Source organism: Lissotriton vulgaris, unplaced genomic scaffold, assembly GCF_964263255.1.
Source record: "Lissotriton vulgaris unplaced genomic scaffold, aLisVul1.2 SCAFFOLD_494, whole genome shotgun sequence".
In the NCBI taxonomy this organism is placed as follows: Eukaryota; Metazoa; Chordata; class Amphibia; order Caudata; family Salamandridae; genus Lissotriton; species Lissotriton vulgaris.
Window position 1 is genome coordinate 1,136,868 of NW_028243049.1, and position 24,792 is coordinate 1,161,659.

Sequence of the window (24,792 nt, forward strand, 5' to 3'; positions counted from 1 at the left end):
TTTGGCTCCTGCGAGCAAGCCGTTGCAGTAGTCCAGTCGCGAGATAATGAGTGCTACTGTCACCGTCTTTCTGGCATCGATGGGAAGAAAGTCAAAGAACTTTCTCATGGATCTGATCATTCCAAAGCATTTGCCTGCGACGGTTCTGGCATGCTGATCGAAGGAGAGGTCGGAGTCGAAGGTAACGCCGAGGTTCCTGGCCGACGAAACTGTCTGGGGGGGGGCAACAGAATTGTCCGGCCACCAAAGTGCTGGGCAAAAGGAGATATTTGTACCGATCGGAAGGATCTCCGTTTTGCTCGAATTGCATTTCAGGTGGTTATTGTCCATCCATCGAAATACTTCAGTCAGGCAGTGTTTTAGGTTGAGTTCAGCTTTGGTAGATAGTTTGTCTAAAGGCACAATGAGCTGTGTGTCATCGGCATAGGAGGTAACAGGTATGCCGAAAGATTCTATTAGATTAAGGAGGGGAATGAGGTAAACGTTAAAGAGGAGAGGGCTCAGGATGGAGCCTTGCGGGACACCTGAGGAGACAAGTTTGTCTTTGGAGTGAAATGGGCCCAAAGAAACGGTTTGGGAACGGTCGGAGAGAAAAGACGAGATCCAGGAAAGGGCAGAGTCAGAGATGCCGATGTCCCTGAGTCTGCTGATAAGAATAGTGTGGGAGACGGTGTCAAACGCCGCCGTTAGGTCGAGAAGGATGAGGATGGAGTTTTTTCTCTGATCTTGCAGCGTTTTTATAGTGTCAGACAGTTCAATGAGGGCGGTTTCTGTCGAGTGCTTGGGGCGGAATCCGGATTGTTGAGGATGGAGAAGGTTGTTTTCATCTAGATAGTGTTTCAGTTCATTGTGGACTAGATGTTCCGTGATTTTTCCCAAGGCCGGGAGTAACGAGATTGGGCGGAGGTTGGTAAGATCCGTCGGGGGTTTATTCGCCTTCTTCATAAGGGGTTTGACGATTCCTTTTTTCCAGCGGCTAGGAACTGTGCCTGAGCTAAGCGAGGAGTTGATAAGGTTGTTGATGGTCGGGTTAACCTCGTCGATTAGTTGGTGAAGTATCTTGGGAGGACAAGGATCAGACGGGGAGCCTGATTTACAGGCCAGGATGGCTTTTTTCGACTGCTCAAGAGTGATAGGGGAGAAGCGACTTAGCGTACAGCTTTGGGAGACCAGTGGGGGGGGCACTGGGAGAGTGGCGGGGGGGGGAAAGTTGATTTGGATCGAGGCAATTTTTTCCTCGAAGAAGTCAGAAATTTGATCGCAGAGTTTCTGAGAGGGTGGGATTTCAGGCAAAAGAGCCTTGGGTTGCGTAAATGATTTGACTATCGCAAACAGCGCCTTTTGTTTTTGGCCTGCGTTTTTTATGGCGTTGATGTAGTAGTTTTTCTTTGCCAGTTTGATTTCCGAAAGGTAGTTTTTCCTAGTTGCGATATAAGAGGTACGATAAGTAACCTCGTAGGCCTTCCGCCATTTTCTTTCAGCCTTTTTACAAAGCAGGTGAGCATTAGCAAGTTCTGGTGTGAACCAGGGGGCATTGGGTTTAGTTTTGCCTCGGGAAGTGCGGGGACGTGAGGGCGGGATTCTGGATTTTATTTCTTGGGTGATCCAGTTGTGGAAAAGATCGGCGTCGGTATTAATATTACCGGAGAGGGTGGGTGCTTGAGTTTGTATTGACGGATTGAGCGTAATGTTATCCTGGACCTTTTTCCAATTGATGTGATTGGCGGGGAGGGAAGCAAATTTGTTGCGGTTGGATAGGTTTTCGTTCAAGATGTGAAATGGGATCAAAAAGTGATCAGACCAGATCTGGGGCAGGGGCGACAGTGTGGTCAAGAGAGAAAAGTTTGTGCAGACTCCATCGAGGGTATGACCTATGGAGTGGGTGGGTAAGGTGACAAGTTGCTTAAAATTGAATATATCGAGGGTTTGTACGAAATTGATGGTATGAGTGTCTGTTGTTGATTCTAAATGGAGGTTAAAATCACCAAGGAGAGTGAAGAAAGGGTATCTGAGTGAAAGTTGTCCTAACGAGTCGTGCAGTGAGTCGAGGAACTCAGATGCGTTGCCGGGTGGGCGATAAATGAGTCCGCCTGAGAACGAAGTATGGTCGTTTAGTTTAATGGAGAAGCCTAATCCTTCAGTCTTTTTTAGGGACTCTAGACTAAAGGTATGGCAGGAGAAGGTGTCTTTGAGAATGATTGCAACACCTCCGCCACGGCCCTTGGCTCTGTCTTCCCTGAAAAGTGAGTAGCCCAGGGGAAGAGCGACAGCAATATCAGGGTTACTGTCTGCTGTTAGCCATGTCTCAGTTATCATGAGGCAGTCGAGGTCAGACTCCAAGATAAGATCGTGTATATCTTGGTTGTGTTTGCACATGGAGCGCGCGTTGATCAGGCCGCCTTTGAAGGGGGGCCGAGGGGCCTGAGGCATATTGGCCGGTGGGACTGCTAAATGGAGCCCGGTGGACCAGTGGCAGTGTTTGCAACTGACTGGGCCTGAAAGTGTGGCTGGGTCGAGTATACATGGACACTGCTTAGTGACCTGTAGTTGAAGGAGGTCGTAAGAATGGTAGGAAATGTGGGAGGTAGAATGGGCAGAGTTTCCTGCGCCTGTCGCGGTCTTGTCGCGGACGGGCGCAGACGGGCTTGCCTTAGGCGCGCCTTCGGCGCGCAAACGGCGCTCCCGCTGCGCTCGTCCGCTGCGCGTCTTGTATAGGCACATTTATGGGAGACCGAGGGGGGTGTGGCCTCAGAAAGGGGCGGAGTCAGCGTGCACGCCGGTGGTGATGGCGGCGGCAGGCTAGAAGAGCCAGGAAGGGCGCGAATCAGCTATTCCGTCAGCTGTGCGCGAGCGCTGAGTGAGGTATGAGGCTTAGGTCCTTTAAAAATACAAGAGATCAAATTGTGACACCACACAGAGAAGTTTTTAAAATAACAGAGTACCTCCAGTTCCCGGCTTCCGCCTCAGGAACTGGGTCAAATGGTTTCCGTTGCAGCTCGAGAATCGGCTGTTTATGTACACTGAGCGGGGGGCGTGGCCTCAGAAAGGGGCGGAGTCAACGTGCACGCCGGTGGTGATGGCGGCGGCAGGCTAGAAGAGCCAGGAAGGGCGCGAATCAGCTATTCCGTCAGCTGTGCGCGAGCGCTGAGTGAGGTATGAGGCATGACAATGGAACCTCATTAGTATCCCCTCTAGAACTGAAGTGTCTTCTCCTTAATGTACGTTCCTTTCCCAAACACCAACTTCAGATCTGGGATCTGATTTCTTCTCAGCAACCTGATATATGTTTTTTCACCGAAAAATGGATGAAACCACATACTATAACCGCTATAACTTTAGGGGTCCCAGCAGGTTATAGAATCATACATGTGGATAGGCCAATTAAAACAGGAGGGGGTTTCGCTATCATATTTAAAGACACCTTTAAGATAGCAATGTTAGAACAAAGTTTCACCCCTTTTCTGGAAATCATGGTATTCAAAATCAACCTAGCAAGCAACATCTCATGGAAAGGCGCATTAATATATCGCCCACCGGGACATAATTCAGATTTTGCTCTTTCTCTTCTGGAATTACCGGCCCCCCATGTTAGAGCTAAGGAGGACTTCTTTCTCCTCGGTGACTTTAATGTACATATGGATAACTCTGAAGACCCTGAATCAATACAATTAACAGCAGATTTGTCCAATCTTGGACTTGAGATAAAAAATAGTGGGGCTACTCATATAGCGGGTCACACTCTTGACTCTATATTTTCCAATTGTACTAAAATTAGGTGCCTTCCTGCCACTGAAATCCACTGGACAGACCATTTTTTGGTTGAGTTCTATCTGGCAGGACCTACCAAACGACAATCCAGAACACCACCTCCTCCTATTTATCGCCGTCAATGGCATAAAATATCAGTTGAAAATCTGCATGAACACTGGCAACAACCTCAGTTCTCCGAAGCAGACTCAGCCGAAGCGGCATTGGAAAAGTACAATAAATCTCTTAAACTAGCCATTGATACTCTCGCCCCGCTTAAACTTCACAAGCAGTACCCCCCTACTAAACAAGAAAAGTGGTATACCCTTGACCTCAGGAAAGAAAAACAGAAATGCAGGAGGCTTGAAAAAGCGTGGAGGAAATCTAAAAAAGAGCAGGAAAAGAAATTGTTTCTAGAAGCTCAGTCAAACTATTACAAGAATATAAAACTTGCAAGGAAAAATAATCTATCCCTCCAATTGGATGAGGCGGGAAATTGTCCGAGGGAATTATTCAAAATCCTGCTAAGTTTTGTAAAACCGTCAGCTACTGAGAGCCCTGACGATGCCTCACAGACACTGTGTGACGAGATCTCCATGTTCTTTGAGGATAAAATAAATCTGATTTATAACAAAATCATTGCCTCTCAAGGCACAGGAACTAGGTCCCCCCCTCCATGTGTATCTTCCGCACCTATTAAAAGCACCTTTCTTACCATTCCTCCCGTCAGTGATCTAGACCTTCCACTCCTCATTAACCACATGAAAACTGGCTCCCCAAATGATCACCTTCCTGCTAAAATGGTGGCCCCTCTGATTTCCATCCTAGGACCCTCCATTCAGTCAGTTATGAATACCTCTCTGGCGAAAGGACAAGTCCCGAGGGAATGGAAGATAGCGGTGGTAAACCCCATAAGGAAGAAAGCGACCTCCCCCTGGACAGATCTTTCTAACCTCCGGCCCATCTCCCTCCTACCCTACATCGGTAAAATGACAGAGAAGCACGTAAACACCCACCTATCGAATCACCTGGAAGCAGCAGAAGGCCTGGACCCTTCACAATCTGGGTTCAGACCAAACCACAGCACCGAATCAGCCTTACTAGAAGTGACCAATAACATCAGGTTGACACTGGATAGTGGGGGGTCTATGATTCTGGTGCTGCTGGATCTGTCTGCTGCTTTCGATACGGTGTCTCATAAAGTGCTTCTCGACCGTCTGAAGGATGTAGGGTTGGGAGGTGCAGCCCTGTCCTGGGTGGAAAGTTTCCTTTCCGGCCGCTCTCAAGAAGTCAGGCTGGGCTCCCTTAAATCCACCTCCAGGGAGCTCACCAGGGGTGTGCCACAGGGCTTATGTCTTAGCCCCACATTATTTAATGTGTATGTGGCCCCCCTGGCTGACCTAGTGAGGCCATATGGTTTTACCCCGATATCCTACGCTGATGACACCCAGCTGATGTTCCCCTTTAAAACTTTTACTCCTGCCCTGCAAAAATCTTTTGCTGAAGGCATGAGAGCCGTCACAAATTGGATGGCCGAGAATTGCCTTCAATGCAATGTGGGCAAAACGGAAGTTTTATTGTTTGGGGAGGCGGCAACATTATGGCCCGGGGAGTGGTGGCCTACAGAACTAGGACCAGTTCCTGTCCCAAAGCAGACTGTCAAAAACTTAGGGGTGTTATTCGATCAAGCCCTGACTTTCAAACATCATGTCAACCAAGTTGCTGGCACATGCTTTAGGGCCATCGGACTTTTAAAAAGGGTGTTCCCCTATATACCTAATAGTCACAGGAAAACCCTAGTCCAGGCACTAGTGATCAGTAGACTGGACTACTGTAATGGCCTTCTATTGTCAACTAATGAAGGCCAACTAAACAAATTACAAGTAGTCCAAAATACGGCGGCAAGGTTAGTTCTCAATGCTCCATCTAGAACTCCCTCCCGTCCTCTACTAGCCAAACTCCACTGGTTGCCAGTGCGGCAACGCACGAAGTTCAAAATTCTCTGTACCATTCATAGATGCCTGACAGGAAAGGGCCCCAAATATTTGACCAAAGCTTTTCAACCTTATGTACCAGGCCGATCACTTCGATCGAGTAACCTCCATTTACTTCAGGTCCCCAAAATAAAAAAATCTCTTCAAGGAGGTCGTGCTCTGGCACATACAGGTCCCGCTCTCTGGAACCCCCTTCCCCTTAAACTTAAACTCATCACCAACCACTTATCCTTTCGCAAAACACTCAAGACCCACCTCTTCACTACTAATTAATTCAGTTTATGATTTATCATCTCTGTAATGACCAGGTACAGGTCTAATCCCTCCATCCAGCATGAGAGCGGAGATACCCCTTCGGGGATTTATTCAGGCGCTATAGAAGCACATAAAATAAATAAATAAATAAATAAATTGGGCGGCCCTGCTGGAATCGAATTTGTTGCCAGTTTGGACACCCACACACATCTACGTTGACTTGGCCGTGCTGCTGAGAGTTAGTAAGCTTTAACAGCACTTACCGGCATCATCCTCGGTCCGTACCACATTGATGCTGGCTGCGGGACGGCAGCACCGGTGCCGAGGCTGATCTTCAGATTGCAGCATTTAGAATTTCGGCCAATGAAAAAGATAGGCGAAAAGCTTCCCCCGCTATACTGCATACAGCATCTTTTGACGAGACAGCGCAGACCTAGACAGAAAGCTCTCAGTGTATCAAGTACATTATTTATTGGTTTTACAAAAAGCAAAAGCAAACTCTCACTTTAGGAGTAAAACAAAAAAGTCTGTTGGGCACCCGTGTCAAACTTTAGGTGCTTTTAGAAAAGCTCCTGTTGCTCCTCTAAAGACACAGGGATAGCCAGGTTGGTGGAAATCGCTAAATAAGGTAGATGGTAGTCCAACGGGGTACTGGAAGTTGTTACGACTGCTTCTCTGACAGACCGTGGACCACCTGTCAAACTATAAATGAGGGGAACAGTCTTCAAATGTAACTCAAAATAGAAAAATCACTAAAAAAGGCGGGCTGGATTGAGGGTGTGGTGGACGGGGCACGCTATAACTCTATAAAAAATGCAACAAAGCATTATACCAGCCAAACCACTGGTCCTCCCACCAGCCATGTTTATAGTTGGACAGATTGTCAGTCTTTCATAGGAATTCCCCCTGGGTCTGTCGATGGAGAACTCCTTCTGAAGGAGAAAGGGCTCTCGAAGAAAACCCATCAGACATTATTAGATAAAGCAGCGCTATATAAGAACCTTAAAAAAATCAAAAAGTACATTTTGTATTTGTATTTAACATGTATTTAACATGTTTAAATCCCTTGTGTGGCACACTGCTTTCACGTACTCAACATTCTGTGGAATTTTTATGGATTATTAACAATAGTGCCAGGATCCAGACATACTTTTAGGTTTCCTAAACAAATCGGGTATGAATTGGGTAGAAACTACTGAATTATAATCCCAAAACAGGAGTGAATCCCCGATCTCAGTATTACAGGTAGCACTTCTCTCTTCATTAACACAGAAGGGAGGTAGTACCATCTCAAGCAAAACAAACATTGGCATAGCCAATAGGTCTCACCTTTGGGACCTTATACGTTTTTAGCCATGCAACAGTTGATGTTATAGCACCAAGGATATTGTGCTGCATAACTAAATGCGGTCCCAGGGTCCCAAAAGTGAGACCTATTGGCTATGCCAATGCTTGTTCTTTTTAGTTACTGTTATGTTTTGATAGGTAGCTAAAAAGACGTGCATTGGTAAATGCAATTGGTTTTGCCTAGGTAATTAATAATGTTTTGCTGTAGTAAGTGTTAGCTTGGTGAGCTATTGTGCAATATAAGTTACTGAAACTTTGTTAAAGATTTTAAGACGGGTAAATGTCGAGCCTGGCTATCTACGGTGCTGTGACCAAGGGCTGTCTCTACCTGGTTTGTCTCTCATCTGATACTCTTTTATAGCATTGCCTTTGTATGACCGGTCTCTCCTATAGGCTTGGCCATAGGAATTATGCGGCAGGGGAGTCAAATTATGCAGCAGGGTTGAGTAAATTATGGCCAAAAATGCAAATTATGTGGGATTATGCAGCACATTTTGCAATAATTTAACTTAATTATTTAGCAATTTTTAAATTTAACATGGTCTGTGCATTAGTTGTACCTTATTGGTACCACTTTAATACCCAAATATAGCAACTATAGAAATCCGTCAACCTTTGTAAAGAGCCTTCTACTGTGCTGAAACACATCGCTGTGTTTTTAGTAACTTTTGAACAGTTTGACATAGACAGAACATTTTTTTTGTTAAAAGCTGTAGATTATGTGGCAGATGATGGATTATGTGGCAAATTTACAACCATGCAAAAATCGTCACAGCCGCACAATTCCAGGGGCCTATAGTATTCTGTGTGACGTGTCTCTACTGTATGTGTGTGCTGGGCTGCTCTGTTTCATAGATGTGTCGATAATATCAGCCTCTGCTACAGTATTCTACTGTAGAGAAGTTTGTTTTTTGAAGTTCTGTTACAGCGCAAACTCGACCCAAGGGTATTGGAGTGCTTTACACTTGAAGCAGGTTTCTTTCTTTTTTTGTGTTTTTAAAGGATATGGGAGATGAGTCATTTGCCCAGAATCACAGAATGTTGAGCTGCTGCTCAGTTCCAAAGTAGGCACCCCTGACAGTTTAGCCACATCTCCTCTGTGTCTGCGAATCTATCCTGTCGAAGAGCTCTTTGTAGAGTCTGGGATATTTTGCATTCAGTTGGAGCGGTGTCTGCAATGCAATGTCACTGATACTGTCTGTCACTCTCACCCAGAGGTGTCTGCAATGCAATGTCACTGACACTGTCTGTCACTCTCGCCCAGATGTGTCTGCAATGCAATGTCACTGACACTGTCTGTCACTCTCGCCCAGATGTGTCTGCAATGCAATGTCACTGACACTGTCTGTCAATCTCGCCCACAGTGATGTCTGCAATGCAATGTCACTGACACTGTCTGTCACTCTCACCCAGATGTGTCTGCAGTGCAATGTCACTGACACTGTCTGTCAATCTCGCCCAGAGGTGTCTGCAGTGCAATGTCACTGACACTGTCTGTCACTCTCGCCCAGATGTGTCTGCAATGCAATGTCACTGACACTGTCTGTCAATCTCGCCCACAGAGATGTCTGCAATGCAATGTCACTGACACTGTCTGTCAATCTCGCCCACAGAGATGTCTGCAATGCAATGTCACTGATACTGTCTGTCAATCTCGCCCACAGAGATGTCTGCAATGCAATGTCACTGATACTGTCTGTCAATCTCGCCCACAGTGATGTCTGCAATGCAATGTCACTGACACTGTCTGTCACTCTCGCCCAGATGTGTCTGCAATGCAATGTCACTGACACTGTCTGTCAATCTCGCCCACAGAGATGTCTGCAATGCAATGTCACTGACACTGTCTGTCAATCTCGCCCACAGAGATGTCTGCAGTGCACGATTCTGCAGTAGTGGCTTTAACATGAAATGGAGCGTCCAGGATGTGACACACTGAAGGTCGCTGACCTCTGAGGTGTTATCCCTGTAACAAATAAAGTGCCAATGTTGTTTCTAATTGAATGAACATAGGCAGAATCTATTTTAATGAACAAAACTTGCGGGCTGAGATTTTACTGAACTAGACTGTGACCAGCTTAATATTTGATGTAATACATCTTTAATTGCTCGTTACTACACCAGCACATTAAGAATGTGGTGCAGATTGGTGTTCTCTGCAGCAGACTAGTGGCAGCTCTTTCACCTGTTGGAGCAGTGCCTGCTTGGAGCAACCTTTTACCTGGGCTGTTACCTGTACCTGAAAACAACAGGCAGTGTGCAGCCCAGATGCACATACTGCAGAGATACGTCAGGCTGTGCACTTTATTTATGTAAATCAGGGAAGGCGGCACTAAGGCAAATAACTTGGACGGTGGTTCACTTATTCAGAGGCAGCCTGGCCGGCTGGGCTTGATTGATCTGAAATCCAGGCCCGCCAGGAAAGACTGAACTTCTGAGACGAACGAATAATGGCTGCTGTGTTTACCACATGAATAAAGGCGGTGCTGTGGGAGATGCTAGCAAGAACTCAGTTTCGGCTATTGAAGAGGGGGAGGGGATTGCAAGACCAATGGTTGTTTGCAAAAGTGCCCAGTGCAACGCTTTCACTTTAATGACGGCCATGTCCCTGGCTGCCATTAACGTGAATGCGACGCATGTGCTTCTACAAACAAAAGTTAAAAAACGTGCATGCCGGAAACTGGAGAGATATGACCCACAAGGACGCCACCCGCAGACATCACCACCTCATCAGATTAGCCAAGAGATCGTCCTTCAAATACCGCTTGGATAACAATGCACACGACAGCAAGGAGCTCTTCAGCATCGCAAAGGAACTCTCCAACCCCAGCGCCAACGCCAACGCCATCCCGCCCTCACAAGAACTGTGCGACTCACTAGCCAATTGCTTCCACCGCAAGATCGCTGATATCCACGACAGCTTCAACACCATGACCACCCCGACTACGCCAAACTCCACCTCCCCTGTGAACACTACCAGCGCCAACTGCCTGACCTCCTGGTCCAACATCAACGACGACGAGACACGCAAGGTCATGAACTCCATCCACTCAGGATCTCCGTAAGACCCGTGCCCACACAACATATTCAACAAAGCAGGCGCAGCCATCGCACCCCAACTACGAAAGGTCATCAACATCTCCTTTGAAACAGCGACATTCCCGGAAAGCTGGAAGCACGCCGAAATCAATGCCCTCCTCAAGAAGCCCAAGACGGACCCCAAGGACCTCAAGAACTTCCGTTCCCATCTCCCTGCTCCCGTTCCCGGCAAAGGTCATCGAGAAAATCGTCAACATGCAATTGGCCCGCCACCTGGAAGACAACAACATCTTGGACCCATCCCAGTCCGATTCAGATGAAATCACAGCACCGAGACAGCCCTCATCGTCGCCACAGACGACATCAGGCGCCAACTAGACAACGGCGAAACATCAGCCCTCATCCTCCTGGACCTGTCAGCCGCCTTCGACACGGTCTGCCATCGCACTCTAAAGATACGCCTCCTAGAAGCCGGAATCCAAGAGAAGGCCCTTGACTGGACCAGGTCCTTCCTCTCCGGCAGAACCCAGAGCGTCCGCCTACCACCCTTCCGATCCGAAGCCACCAACATCATCTGCGGCGCCCCCCAGGGCTCATCTCTCAGCCCGACGCTGTTCAACGTCTACATGGCCCTCCTCGCACAAGTGGCCCGCCATCACAACCTCAACATCTTCTCCTATGCCAACGACACCCAGCTCATCTTCTCTCTCACCAAGGACCCACACAACACCAAAACCAACCTCCACGAAGTAATGAAGGACGCCGCCGACTGGATGAGGATCAGCCGTCTGAAGCTGAACTCGGACAAGACGGAGGTCCTCATCCTCCGACCCACCCCCTCAGCCTGGGATGACTCCTGTTGGCCGACCACACTGAGAACAGCACCAACACCCACTGACCATGCACGCAACCTAGGATTCATCCTCGACTCCTCCAAGTCTAAGCAGGTCAACATAGTCTCCTTCTCCTGCTACAACACCCTCGGCATGCTCCGCAGGATCTACAAGTGGATCCCGACCGAAACAAGAAGAACAGTGACACAGGCCCTCGTCAGCACAAGACTGGACTACGGCAACACACTCTGCGCAGGAATCACAGCCAAACACCTATGACGACTACAACGCATCCAAAACGCCTCCACCCGACTGATCGTCAACGTCCCCCGCCACAGCCACATCACCCCCCACCTGAGAGACCTACACTGGCTCCCCGTCAACAAGAGGATTACCTTCAAGCTCCTCACCCATGCACACAAAGCACTCCACAACGCCGGACGAGCCTACCTGAACAGCAGAGTCAGCTTCTACACCCCCACCCGCCAGCTCCGCTCCGCCAGCCTCGCCCACGCCACTGTCCCCCGCATCTAACGAACGACCTCCAGTGGCAGATCCTTCTCCGACCTCGCCGCCAAGACCTGGAACACCCTCTTTACCCACAAACGGCAGACCCAAGACCTACTCGCCTTCAGAAGACTCCTCAACTCCTCAAGACCTGGCTCTTCGAGTAGTAGCAGCACCCCCCCTCCCCATAGCGCCTTGAGACCCTCACGGTTAAGTAGCGCGCTTTACAAGTACTCTGATTGATTGATTGATTGATTGATTAATTGAATAGAGAAAACAAGCATTGGCCACCTGGCCGGGAAATGAAATAACAACAGTAAATGTAGAAGTGTTTCTGCACACAGCAATGACTCTCTGAGGATGTATGTATGCAGTACTCACCCACAGAGGAGTGGGGGATGTTTTTTGTAAGAGCACACACATGTGACAGCCAAAGAAAAGTTCAGGTGAGACTTCCCCGACTCAGGGCATGTGAGAACGCACACATGAAGGGCATTGGGCTGCTGATTGGGTTAGCACACACTCTCCGTGATAGTTGTGAACTCACCGACTCATACATTGCACCAGGATACTCACTCGATGAGCATTCACTCACGAGAACCAAGGATCGCACTCATACAACCGCTCGCTCGGTGTAGAGGGGAGGCAAAGTGTTCAGTGCAAGTGACTGATGCTGGGCGGGGTTCACCCTCTTGTGAACAAAGCAATTATGATGAGCGCGTGAGCGTACACTTCATAAAGTGTCATTCCTGGATGCAAAGCAAGTGAGGACAACCTCATAGACAACACCAGAACGCAGGAGTATGCACAATCAGTCTAGCACCAATGAGGGGTGCGGGCTGTACCCCTGGACTCCTCCTGTGTCAGCACACATCATTGAACCCCCTTAAGGATGCTTTGCGTGTGTTCTTACACTCACGCAAGACGCATGTATATGCATTCATTAAATATCTCTGGACGCCACCAGGATGAGTTCATTCTCCCGAACAGTCCATGGAACTTGTAATGATGAGGGGAGCCACCTGAATGAAGCGCACACGACTGGGGAAAGGTTTGAAGTATTTATTAATTTTCACAACAGTGCGCCGGGAACCTGTCCGGATCGCTCGGGTCTGGGTGCTGGAATGCGCTCCCAAAATGGCAGCCGCGCTCTACGTCATCGCGTACTACCGCGAAGACTAGAGCGCGACACTACAGAACTCACTTACGAAAAACCCAAGAAGTGTGGTTTCTGGTGCATGCTCTTGTGAAAACAGGGGTGGCGAGTGTGTGCCCGCTCTGAATGCAAGGCTAGAGCCTATTTGGTGTCAGCCAATGAACGGCTTGCTTCTTCTACCACCCTGCGGTAGCAACGGAGGAGCCGTTTACTGCACACTGGCTATTATTCACACGCTTTCACGTAATTACTCCCTTCCTCCCATTTTGTACTAGTATTTCGGGTGGCGACTTGAAAGAATGCTCTACACAATTATGGCAGGTTATGCACGCCGCCTGAGCAGGCACACACTTGTTAACAGTCCGAAGGCGGCATGCTGTAAGTGCACACACTCGTGAAACCCGAGTGTTGGATGCATGCTAAAGGATGCTATTATCTGAACCAGACAGAACGCCATCTGCTTGGGTGGATGCTGGTGAACAGCCCTGGTTGGTCTGTGTGCTGTATGTGTGTGCAAGCGCGTGCCAACAACATAGTAATGCAGGGACTGTGTGCAAAGACTTCTGTGCAACCCAGGGAAAGGCAGATGCATGTGTACGGACAAGAGGGGCTTTCTAGATGCGTGCTTGTGTGTGTGAGCACACACCACACACACACCTCTCTGATGGCGCCAAATGTCACCCGCTGGTTGTCTGTGGTGCAGCTGCACACGACAGTAGTGTTGTTTGCACAGATGCGGTCCATCTCCTATGCTGGTGTGCCGACCTGCTCTAAAGCGTTTCCTTTGCACGAGTAACGCAACACTACACTGTGTATACCTTAAAAACTTTACAACATCGTCTGTAAGAAGACATTCATGTGTGGCACCCGTTCGGAACGATTTGCCAATAATTACAATGTTCTTGCCAATGTTTTAAGATTAATAACCACCCCACCCCTCCCCACACACAATTACGTTCACAGATGCGCGTATTTATTTAAAATAGAAAAAAAATGTTTTTACAAGCGAACCTGCAGCAGTTACTCGGAGCGGAACCCACTGTGTGGCAACATGGTCTTAACAAACATGTGTCTGTGCAGCGGGAATTACTTCCAGAAGGCGCCCCCTGTCATGCGCGGAAATAGTACTCTCGGGAATGTGCTTAGAGCAGAAATGGGTTCCAGTAGGAGCGAGGCGCTACAGTGTGGAGTGATGTCATTATCAAACATCCTGTAAGGTGGTTGTTGAGGGGAAGGCTTCCACTGCTATTGGGGAAATAAGTTTGAAGTTTTCACAAGGACGAAGCTCTTAAAACAGTCCCCACTTTCCTAGTGAGGAAGGCTGCTAATGTGGAAATATGTGTTTAACACAGCGATGGCTAAATTACAAGAAAGGCTTCCATGTGGCATGGCAGGGGAGCGGTGCTCTAGCAGAAATTGGCTCCATACGGACAGACCCTAAGAGCTGGATTAGGGAACTCTCGCGGAGGCGGACTGCAGCATTGCACCTACATTTGGCCGCGCGGCCACAAAATGAAAAAAAACACGAGTGGTGACGCATCACCGCAAGTGCTACCTTGCTGGCCACTAGCTTGCTATTACGCGCATGCGGGCGCGCTCTTGTGCGCGTGATAGTAAGCTGGTTGCCAGGAAAGTAGCACTTTTCTAAGCAGCTACTAAATGTCTCAGCTAGACCAGCGCATGCGCTGGATCAGGCCGAGACCAAAAAAACAACTCGCAGTCTGAGAGAAGGCATTCTGGCGAGAATAGTCCCCTATGATTGCACCTGTGCCAGACTCCCTTCTGAAAGCAGTCATGCTATTGAGATTTGACCCCTCTATTGCCAAATAAACTAGGCTTCTTGATGACATCACAAATTATCTTTATAGTTTAGGGAATAAATCACATTTAAGATCTCCTATACAATCAGTAGTCAAATACCATGTATTCAAATAAATGTTTTTTTTATTACATATCTAAAAACATACATTTCGTATTAATATGTAAAATCTAGTCATCATTGTATAAATTTCATATCCTCATGATTGTTCTTGCTGTATCATAATTTTGTTCATGTTAATGTTACAATAAATTGAGTTTGATCCGGGTACATACGTCTGTAGTGTGGTTTTTAAAGGCTCTTGGATGTCCATACATGGGTGGTGTTTGGATGTTTGGTTACGTATTATTAATACAGATTAATAAAGTATTGGGTTTCAAATTTCTTATGCCACTAATGGCCATGCAAACCACTTGTTCAGTTTAGAACTTGTTACTGTTAACGTGAAAGTAAAGTGAGTTTGGCCCTGGAGGAAACCCCTGTAGTGTGTAATGTATAAGGATGGGTGTGCTGAAGAGCAGTCTTGTTCCTGACTGGCTGTGTGGTGGTGTAGTGATGATGATGATGGTCGACAGCAGGAAGAACATCCTAGACTTAACAATTTGTTAAAATGAACTTGGTGGAAAGCATTCATTTCTACTATCTTTGGCTACTGGAGATGTATCCTCTCTTCTGATGTGCATATTATATCGGTGAACTCCTTCCTCTAGGCAAGTCTGGGCTATAAGAACACTGTTTATTTGACAGCTACAGCAACACAAGAGCACCTTACAGATGATTCAGAATGTTACGATCCATCTTATTTGTGGTCGGAGGACGTCCCAACTGCATCACAAAGTTTCACTGCTTGCTCACGAGGCAGCACATACTTTCTATGCCCATTCATTTACCGGCAGTTTATAAAACAAGAGTTTATTTTTACTTGTAAAAACAAACCTGAATATCATTTGTATCAAAAATCAGTATCTTTTGTGTTCCTTTACTTCTGAATCCAGATTGTTTTTCCAGGGCCAAGGTTCAACAAATGTAAAGTAGGGAGTCGATAGTTCTGGACTGTAAGTGCTGGAATTCTTTAATGCTCAAGATTCTTTACTTAACTGTCAAGCTTTCAGAAACGTATTAAGAATTAAACTTTTCGTCAGCTCTCTCTCCAATCAATACTTTCACCATCATGCACAGATTCTGTCCTTTCACCAGTTAGGAGTTGGTTGGTTGATTCTCTGTAAATAAGAAAGGCCTAAAATATATTCATATAAAATTAATCTGGCCGTGAATCATTTACAGTCAGTGGTGAGCCAGCAAATTTCCCAAGGGTCCAGCTTGATATTGGACATCTCTGGGGAAGTGCTACTATGGTGGGTGCATTAACAGATGCATTTGATGAGTGAAATGAGCATCATGTCTCCCAAGTCAGTGCTTCGGAGGTAAATGTTGTGCGCTGCAAGCATTAACTCTCAGTTACAGGTCACAATTTCCTAATTTGACTTCTTGTGCCTTTGGGCGTTGTTCTCTAGCAGCTGTCATTGAACGAGTTATTGCACAAAATGACCAAACACCAAAATCAGCTAGAAATATTCTCCAGTCTGTGCTTGTTAAACATATTCATGTGTGCTGTGTTTATAGATTTTACCACTAATCTCTGCAGTTAGCTGTAAATTATTCCGACAACACTTCCAAATCCACTACAATGGTATGGTTTCTCTCCTGTTTGTGTTTGTGTGGTGCACTTGAATGGCGTTTCCCCTAAGTGGGTTCGCTGGAGATTTCTTAATGTTGAAGGGGCAAAAAAATTACTTCCACATTCACTGCAGTGGTAGGGTTTTATCACCTTTGTGTGTATGCTGATGGTTCCTTAATGCTGAGTAACGAGTAAAACTACTTTCATATTCACTGCAGTGGTAGTCGTTTATCACCTGTGTGTGTTCGTTGTTGTCTTTGTATTTCTGATAATTGACTAATGCACTTAACACACTCACTGCACTTGAATGTTTTTTCCCCTGTGTGTGTTCGCTGATGATTCCTTAATTTTGAGGAACGACTAAAACTTTTTTCCACATTCATTGCAATCAGATGGTTTTTCCCCTGTGTGTGTTCGCTGATGACTTCTGAAATTTGAGGAAACACTAAAACTACTTCAACATTCATTGCAAACAGTGTGGTTTTTCCCCCAGTGTGTGTTTTAATATGTCCAGGTAGGTCGCTCCCCCTCCGCACAGCACCGCCTGTGCCCGTTCTCTCCCTCGCTGCCCCCGTTCTCTCTGCCCGGTTTCCCTTCTGCTCCCCTCGCTGCCCCAGTGTCTCTCTGCCCGGTTTTTCCTTCTGCTCCCCTTGCGGCCCCGTGTTTCTCTGCCCGTTTCTGCCTTCTGTTGCTTAGTTGCCCCTGCATTTCTGTGACCTTTCTGCCTTCTGTGCCACTCGCTTCCCCCCGTTTTTTGTGACCTTTTCTGCCTTTTCTTGGGACTTTTCTGCCTCTGTGCCACTTGTTTCCCCCCGTTTTTGTAACCTTTTCTGCCATTTTTTGTGACCTTTTAGCCTCTGTGCCACTCGTTTCCCCCGTTTTTTGTGACCTTTTCTGCCCTTTCTTGGGACCTTTCTGCCTCTGTGTCACTCGTTTCCCCCTCAATTGTTGTGCCTTTTTGTCTTCTGTTTGCTTTGACGCCCCTTGCCGCTGCGTCACCTGCGGCCCCGCCCCCTGACTGCCCATTCGCTGCCCCCACCTCTCGCCTCCCAGCTGCTCCTCCCTCCCACCTCCCCATATAGCCTGGCCGCTACGCGGTGAGGAGAGCGACCCTTGACCCTTCCAGGTAGATCACTCCCCCTCCGCACAGCACCGCCTGTGCCCGTTCTCTCCCTGGATGCCCCTGTGTCTCTCTGCCCGGTTTCCCTTCTTCCCCCCTCGCTGCCCCGTATCTCTCAGCACGGTTTTTCCTTCTGCTCCCCTCGCGGCCCCCATGTCTCTCTGCCCGTTTTTGCCTTCTGTTGCTTAGCTGCCCCTGCATTTCTGTGACCTTTCTGCCTTCTGTGCCACTCGTTTCCCCCCGTTTTTTGTGACGTTTTCTGCCTTTTCTTGGGACTTTTCTGCCTCTGTGCCACTTGTTTCCCCCCGTTTTTGTAACCTTTGCTGCCATTTCTTGTGACCTTTTAGCCTCTGTGCCACTTGTTTCCCGTTTTTTGTGACCTTTTCTTCCCTTTCTTGGGACCTTTCTGCCTCTGTGTCACTCGTTTCCCCCTCAATTGTTGTGCCTTTTTGTCTTCTGTTTGCTTTGTCGCCCCTTGCCGCTGCGTCCCCTGCGTCCCCGCCCCCCTGACTGCCCATTTGCTGCCACCACCTCCCACCTCCCAGCTGCTCCTCCCTCCCACCTCCCCATATAGGCTGGCCGCTGCGCGGTGAGGAGAGCGACCCTTGACCCTTCCAGGTAGATCGCTCCCCCTCCGCACAGCACCGCCTGTGCCCGTTCTCTCCCTGGATGCCCCTGTGTCTCTCTGCCCGGTTTCCCTTCTTCCCCCCTCGCTGCCCCGTATCTCTCAGCACGGTTTTTCCTTCTGCTCCCCTCGCGGCCCCCATGTGTCTCTGCCCGTTTTTGCCTTCTGTTGCTTAGCTGCCCCTGCATTTCTGTGACCTTTCTGCCTTCTGTGCCACTCATTTCCCCCCATTTATTGTGACCTTCTGCCCTTTCTTGTGACCTTTTGCCCTCTGTGCCACTCATTTCCCCCGTTTACTGTGACCTTTGTGACCTTTTTGCCTTCTGTGCCACTCATTTCCCACTGTATTCTTGTGACCTTTCTGCCCTCTGTGCCACTCATTTCCCCCTCAATTGTTGTGCCCTTTTGCCTTCTGTTTCCTTCGTCGCCCTCACCGGCCCTCCGCTGCGTCCCCTGCGGCTCCGCCCCTCTGACTGCCCATTTGCAGCCCCCACCTCCCGCCTCCCAGCTGCTCCTCACTCCCACCTCCCTACACATGCCGGCCTCTGCGCCGTCGCTCCGCTGGTTCGCGGCAAGCCCGTCTGCGCCCACCCACATCTGGACCTCGCCCAGCGCCAGAACCCCTGGCCCCTGCACCCGCCACGACGACCGCCGCCACTACAACGCCAGCACTCTGCACGCTCTCAACCCTGGACGGACCCACAATTGCTTCAAGGTCACCCCGAAACGCACACACAGTCCCTTCACCTGCTGGAACTGCAGCTACACCAGCCACAGAGCCGACGGACCACCCACCAAGAAAATCCTCGACCACCTCCGATGCATACTACTGAACACCTGCTCTGCAAGTAAACACGCCGTCGAGCTCTGGGACCTGCTCAACACAATCTCCCCAGACGTCGCCTTCCTGACAGAGACCTGGTTGACCACCTCCTCCGCACCCGACAATGCCATAGCCATCCCAGATGGCTACAAGAGTACTTGTAGAGACCGCACCAACGGAGTCGGAGGAGGAATGGCTATCGTCCACAAGAACAGCATCAGGGTCTCGACTAGCACAGACAGCGCGCTCAGCACCGCCGAACACATGCATTTCCAGAGCCACACAGACCCCAACTCCACCCTCAAAGGCGCCCTCGTCTACCGACCCCCAGCACCCTGCCCCCAGTTCAGCGACTCCATCGCCGACTTCATCAGCACGCACGCCCTGACCTCTACCGACTACATCCTCCGCAGAGACCTGAACTTTCACCTTGAGAACAACAACAACAACTCCACAACCCTGATCGATAACCTTGCCAACCTCGGACTGAGACAACTCGTCACAACGCCCACCCACTCCGCCGGCCACACGCTCGACCCCGTCTTCTCCTCAAGCCCGCACGTCTCCATCAGCCACACCACCGAACTCCTCTGGACCGACCACCGCTGCATCCACTTCACCTTCCAGAAACCCACCACACACCACCGCACCCAACAGATCCCTCGCCGCTGCTGGAGCAAAATCATCGTAGACATGCAAACCTCGCTCTCAGCCCACCCACCGAACCCTCCAACACCGACATCGCTGCCCACAACCTCAGACGCTGGATCGAGGACTGTGCCAACACCCTCACCCTGCTGAAGAAGCCCCGCCCACAGAGACACCAGCAAGAGGGCCAGCTGGTTCACCCCAGAACTCCTACATTCCAAGCAAGCCTGCCGGAAACTAGAGAGGAAATGGCACAGTGAACAAACTCCGGACAGCCACGCAGCACACAAGGACGCCGTCCGCAACCACCACCACCTCATCAGGGCTGCCAAGAAGACCTCCTTCAAAGACCACCTCGACAACAACGCACACGACAGCAAGGAGCTCTTCAACATCGTGAAGGAACTCTCGAACGCCAGCTCCAACACCAACAACATCCCGCCGTCACAAGCCCTGTGCGACTCCCTCGCTACCTTCTTCCACCGCAAGATAGCAGACATCCACAACAGCTTCAACACCGAGACAGCCCCAACAGACAGCAACACAACAGACCCTCCGCACACCATCTACCATGTCCCCTTGCTAGCCTGGACCAGCGTGAGCGTCGATGACACCATCAAGATCATGAGCACAATCCACTCCGGCTCTTCGTCAGACCCATTTCGCACCACGTCTTCAACAAAGCAAGAAGCTCAATCGCACCCCACCTACGCAACGTCATCAATCTCTCCCTTGAGACCGTGACCTTCCCAGAGAGCTGGAAACACGCTGAGATCAACGCCATACTCAAAAAACCCAAAGCAGAACCAAGAGACCTCAAGAACTTCCGACCCATCTCTCTACTCCCCTTACCAGCCAAGGTCATCGAGAAAATCGTTAACAGATACCTCGAAGAGAACAGAATCCTGGACCCTTCCCAGTCAGGGTTCCACAGCAACCACAGCACAGAGACCGTCCACATCGCAGCCACCGACGACATCAGGACCCTGCTAGAAAATGGGGAAACTGCAATGGGGAGCCCTCTCAGCCAGCTTCGACACCGTCTGCCACTGCACACTACGTGCACGCCTCCATGCCGCAGGGATGCAAGACAAGGCTCTGGAATGGACCACCTCCTTCCTCTCCGGCAGAACCCAGAGCGTCCGCCTCCCCCAGTTCCGTTCCGAAGCCTCCGAGATCATCTGCGGCGTACCCCAAGGATCCTCCCTCAGCCCGACACTGTTTATCATTTACATGGCCCGCTCGCATACGTCGCCCGACAGCACAACCTCAACATAATCTCCGACGACACTCAACTGATCATCTCCCAGACCAAGGACCCCATCACCGCCAAAGCCAACCTCCATGAAGGAATGAAGGCCGCCGCCGACTGGATGAAGATCAGTCGTCTGAAGCTGAACTCGGACAAGACAGAGGTCCTCATCCTCGGCTCCAACCCGTCAGCCTGGGACGACTCCTGGCGGCCAATGGCACTGGGGGCAGCCCCGCCCCCACCGACCACGCACATCCTCGACTCAACGCTCTCAATGACCAAGCAAGTCAACGCCGTCTCCTCCTTCTGCTTCAACACCCTCCGCATGCTCCGCAAGATCTACAAATGGATCACAACAGATACAAGAAAGACAGTCACCCAGGCCCTCATCAGTAGCAGACTCGACTAAGGAAACGCCCTCTACGCAGGAGCCCCGACCAAGCTCATCAATCGACTACAACGCATCCAAAACGCCTCAGCATGACTGATCCTCGATGTACCACGACACAGCCACATCACCCCCCATCTGAGAAACCTGCACTGGCTTCCCGTCAACAAGAGGATATCCTTCAAGCTCCTCACCCACGCACACAAGGCACTCCACAAGACCAGCCCAGCCTACCTCAACAGAAGGCTCTCCTTCTACACCCCCAACTGCCAGCTACGCTCCGCCGACCTCTCACTCGCCACCGTCCCGCACATCCGAAGAACAACCACCGGCGGGAGATCCATCTTCCACCTCGCTGCCAAGACATGGAACACCCCCCACTGAGCCTACGACAGACCCAAGACCTGCTGACCTGCAGGAGGATACTAAAGACCTGGCTGTTCAATCGGTAGCGGCCCCCACCCTCCCCCCCCAGCGCCTTGAGACCCTCTTGGGTATGAGGGGCGCTTAACAAATGATTGATTGATTGATTGACTGACTGATTTACTGATTTTTGTAGGTCTGATGACCCACTACAGCTCTTTAAACATTCACTGCATTGGAATGGCTTTTCCCCAGTGTGTGTTCATTTATGTTTTTGTAGGCCAATAACTGAAAGAAGCTCTTCACACATTCACTGCAATGCTATGGTTTTTCTCCTGTGTGTGTTCGTTGATGTCTTCGAAGATTTGATAACTGACTAAATCTCTTCACACATTCATTGCAATGGTATGGTTTTTCCTGAGTGTGTGTTCGAATATGTTTTCGTAGGTCTGAGGACCCACTGAAGCTCTTCGCACATTCACAGCACTGTAATTGCTTTTCCCCTGTGTGTGTTCGCTGATGAATCCTGAGATTTGAGGAATCACTAAAACTACTTCCACATTCACTGCAATGGTATGGTTTTTCCCCAGTATGTGTTCGCTGATGTCTTTGTAGGTGTGATAACCGACAGAAGCTCTTCACACATTCAGTGCAATGGTATGGTTTTTCTCCTGTGTGTGTTCGCTGATGAACTTGAAGAATTGATAACTGACTGAACCTCTTCAGACATTCATTGCAATGGTATGGTTTTTCCCCAGTGTGTATTCGCTGATGTCTTTGGAGTTGTGATAACCGACTGAAGCTCTTCACACATTCACTGCAATGGTATGGTTTTTCCCCAGTGTGTATTCGCTGATGTCTTTGGAGATTTGATAACAGGCTAAAGCTCTTCACACATTCATTGCAATGGTATGGTTTTTCTTCCCCAGAGTGTGTTCGCTGTTGAACTTGGAGTTGTGATAAATGACTGAAGCTCTTCACACATTCAGTGCAATGGTACGGTTTTTCCCCAGTGTGTGTTTGCTGATGTCTTTTGAGGTGTGATAACTGACTGAAGCTCTTCAGACATGCAGTGCAATGGTATGGTTTTTCCCCTGTGTGTGTTCGCTGATGAACTTGGAGTTGTGATAATTGACTGAATGCCTTCACACATTCATTGCAATGGTATGGTTTTTCCCCTGTGTGTGTTCGCTGATGAACTTGGAGTTGTGATAAATGACTGAAGCTATTCACACATTCAGTGCAATGGTATGGTTTTTCCCCAGTGTGTGTTCGTTGATGAACTTGGAGTTTTGATAAATGACTGAAGCTCTTCACACATTCAGTGCAATGGTATGGTTTTTCCCCTGTGTGTGTACGCTGATGAACTTGGAGTTGTGATAACCGACTGAAGCTCTTCACACACTCAGTGCAATGGTACGGTTTTTCCCCCATGTGTGTTAGCTGATGATCTTGGAGTTGTGATAAATGACTGAAGCTCTTCACACATTCAGTGCAATGGTACGGTTTTTCCCCAGTGTGTGTTTGCTGATGTCTTTGAAGGTGTGATAACTGACTGAAGCTCTTCACACATTCACTAGAATGGTATGGTTTTTCTCCTGTGTGTGTTTGCTGATGTCTTTGAAGAATTGATAACTGACTGAATGCCTTCCCACATTCATTGCAATGGTATGGTTTTTCCCCTGTGTGTGTTCGCTGATGTCTTTGAAGAATTGATAACTGACTGAATGCCTTCCCACATTCATTGCAATGGTATGGTTTTTCCCCTGTGTGTGTTCGCTGATGAACTTGGAGTTGTGATAACCGACTGAAGCTCTTCACACACTCAGTGCAATGGTACGGTTTTCCCCCCATGTGTGTTCGCTGATGATCTTTTAGGAGTGCTAACTGACTAAAGTTCTTCACACATTCATTGCAATTGCACGTTGCTTTTCCTGCGTGTGTTTGCTGATGGCTCTTTAGTAGTGATCATAAACTAAAGCTCTTGCTGCTTGTGTATAATTTCTCTTTCTTGGTTAGTGTCTCTGGGTCGGGTTTATATTTGTCTGCATCCCATGACTGCGTTTCCTGAGGAGCTAACATGGTTGATAAAGCACTTGTGTTATTCACACATTCCTTGTATGTGTGTGGTATTTTGGATGGTTGATTTCAGATTTCACAATGAAATACAAGACTCACCAACTACATATATTATAATTGTGGCAAGTAAAGCTTCTTTGTAGGTGGTTATGTTTTTAGATTGCGGAATGGTTTCACATGTTTATGAGTGAAGATCAGTCTTCCTTTTGGTCGAAGCAAATTGGGACAGTCTGTTGTAGATCAGAGACCCTCTCTTTCCTTTAGCCTTCAGTTGTCTGGCTCCACTCCCTTGTGCTTTTCTCTTGTTCCTGTGGTTTGGCCTGTGGTTTGGATAGAAAATGTTTACAATACACCTAGCGTGCTGAATGGTGGTCTGCCATCAGTACAGGAAGCAGAGTAATGCTGTATCTACCTCATACCGAACACATGATCAAAGCTGGTGGTAGAGGCCTGTTTATACAGGAAGTGGTTTGTCAGTGTTGTTGCCTTAATTTTCTAGAGGTCATTTCTTATCCTGTTGCGTGGAGGTGCACAGCTCAGACTCTTACATCCACCAAATTGCTCTGAACTGCTTTTTCCAGGATCTACCAGTTTATGTTCATGTTCCTCTGTCTTTATGCAGATCTTTTCCTAAATATTGGAGCTCTTTTTTTCAAACCACTTTTTTTCAGATTTTCACGATTACTGTCATTATTCACGATCATTCAAGGCTGTTTTCCTATGGGATGTAAAGAGATTTAAAATCACTAAATGGAAATGTAAGAGCATGTGAATACACAATACTTAACTAGTTGTAAAAGACATCTGGTCCTTACCATTTACGAAAGTTACCAAGAGATATTTCACCATACACAGATATTTAACTAAATGTTCTATAGAACATGTCACATTTTACTTAATTCAGAAAAGGAGGTGATTTTTCGGTGTTCACACAGTAATTTAGTACAGAAAGAGCACACATGGAGTGCCCACTTGCTAGAGGTACGGCTTTACGAAGATGCACATGGCTAAGATTTCATTTAACCCCTCCCGTGCTCATGATGAGCTCAGCTCGTTATGAGGCACGGTTGCGCTGTGCTCCAGACGAGCTGAGCTTGTCATGATCCGCGTGGCGCTCAC

The 24,792-nt window shown here is 48.5% G+C and overlaps 1 protein-coding gene across 4 annotated transcripts; it reads right to left on the reverse strand.

Annotated features, from left to right (window-relative positions):
- Nucleotides 1-21,832: 21,832 nt before the first annotated feature.
- LOC147668726 (uncharacterized) lies at nt 21,833-23,533 on the reverse strand. Of its 4 annotated transcripts, XM_086948479.1 has the most exons (3): nt 23,326-23,510; nt 22,707-23,241; nt 21,833-22,199 (listed from the first exon to the last, which is right to left on the reverse strand). In XM_086948479.1, exons 1-3 carry the CDS (start codon nt 23,446-23,448, stop codon nt 21,916-21,918), a joined length of 942 nt encoding a protein of 313 aa, XP_086804605.1. In that variant the 5' UTR covers nt 23,449-23,510; the 3' UTR covers nt 21,833-21,915. The 4 variants fall into 4 exon arrangements, with proteins under 4 accessions (XP_086804605.1, XP_086804604.1, XP_086804603.1 ...); XM_086948478.1 differs by having other exon boundaries at nt 21,833-22,905; nt 23,242-23,510; XM_086948477.1 differs by having other exon boundaries at nt 21,833-22,981; nt 23,231-23,510.
- Nucleotides 23,534-24,792: the final 1,259 nt, after the last annotated feature.

What these genes read in the sequence shown, in the direction of transcription:
- LOC147668726 (XM_086948476.1), bottom strand. Translation starts at nt 23,448, where the DNA reads ATGGGGGGAAAACCGTACCATTGCACTGAGTGTGTGAAGAGCTTCAGT.